The sequence below is a fragment of the Rutidosis leptorrhynchoides genome, chromosome 1 (genome assembly GCF_046630445.1).
Source record: "Rutidosis leptorrhynchoides isolate AG116_Rl617_1_P2 chromosome 1, CSIRO_AGI_Rlap_v1, whole genome shotgun sequence".
Taxonomy (NCBI): domain Eukaryota; kingdom Viridiplantae; phylum Streptophyta; class Magnoliopsida; order Asterales; family Asteraceae; genus Rutidosis; species Rutidosis leptorrhynchoides.
This window is the reverse complement of record NC_092333.1, coordinates 468,766,169-468,767,500: the sequence shown is the minus strand read 5'-3', so window position 1 is coordinate 468,767,500 and position 1,332 is coordinate 468,766,169. Positions and strand designations below refer to the sequence as shown.

The following is a 1,332-nucleotide window of genomic DNA, read 5'->3' as shown; positions in this document are numbered from 1 at the left end:
TGTCCTCTTTTGTTTACATAGGGTAAAAGAGTTTGAACACATACATTAGGATATCTTGTTGATTTACATTGCGAATCAAGATACATTCTTGCACGAGAACGAGACTCAACGACGGCCGAAAATCCAAAGATTGTGAAGGACAAGATCAAGAAAGACAGAAAAAGATGTGCCATTTTTGTGAGACGTTTTATGGTTGTATGAGATATGAGAATTGTAAGATGGGAGAAAAATTATATAGGAGTGTTTTCACATATTTTTTTGAGCAAATTGTACATCAAGTCAATGCATTTTAATTTCTTTAATTGCAAAATATCACACATGCAACTTGCTTATCAACCTAATAGCATTAAATTCTCACCGTCCTTTTCTAAAATATATAGATCATTGGATCAAGCTAAATAATTCGTAATATCTACGCTGTTTAATGAGTGTTTGTATTATGACGATAATTTACGTATTTACGTAATAACATATATGTGTACCAAATAATTAATGAAGCAGGGGATCCATGACCATAGCTTGAGAACCAAATTCAAAGACATTACGGTGGTTACTTAAGGATTAAACCATTTGTATAGCAACAAGTAATTTATCAACCACCACTCCTCCACTATATCGCCACTTTCAGCCTCCCTTATATGAAAAGATGCAGGGGAGTCCAGGAGGGGAGCAAGGTGATCAACCGCTCAGAGCCCATGATTTTCAGGGGCCCAATTTTTTTTATATATACGGACATAATCGTTGATTTAATAAACAATGGAATTAGGGAAACACAACTAGAGCAACGAAAACAATTTTCAATTGGCTCAAAAACAACAATCAAAGGCTCTAGATAAAAAGAAATCAAAGTCCACTAGCATTCTAGCAAGACCGAAAGGGTCTTTTTTAAATATTTTATATTCTTCGTTAGGATCTAAGGACCTTTTTTTCGCCTTGTTCCGGGCCCTTAAATTCTGGGGATCGGCCCTAAAAAGATGTCCCTTCCAACATCTCCTTCTCAAAAAAAAAAAAAAAAAAAAAAAAACTACCCAAAATTGCAAAATCTCTTCTCCCTCCCATCGCCAATCACAATCAACTTTCCGGCAGCTGTTCTAGCTCAAGCCAGCCTGTTAGGAATTCGAAATGCCCCAACAAAACAATCACTACCTGCGAACGATAAACGAATAATAAAGCATAGAACGATAAAGATAAATGACACGGGATTTAACGTGGTTATATTCTAACTCCAAAACTAGGAGAAGGCTTTACTCCACTGGCGTAAACCAGAGATTTTTCACTATATTTTTCGTGCACATTGTTATGGCTTACATAGGGTCATATTTATAGGCAAAA

The 1,332-nt window shown here is 35.8% G+C and overlaps 1 protein-coding gene across 1 annotated transcript in view; it reads right to left on the bottom strand.

Moving 5' to 3' along the window:
- Positions 1-173, bottom strand: part of LOC139874532 (pectinesterase inhibitor 9-like) — a 621-nt gene extending 448 nt beyond the window's left edge. The window contains exon 1 of the mRNA XM_071861954.1: positions 1-173. This exon is cut by the window's left edge and continues 448 nt beyond it. Coding sequence (XP_071718055.1) covers positions 1-173 — 173 coding nt within the window.
- Positions 174-1,332: the final 1,159 nt, after the last annotated feature.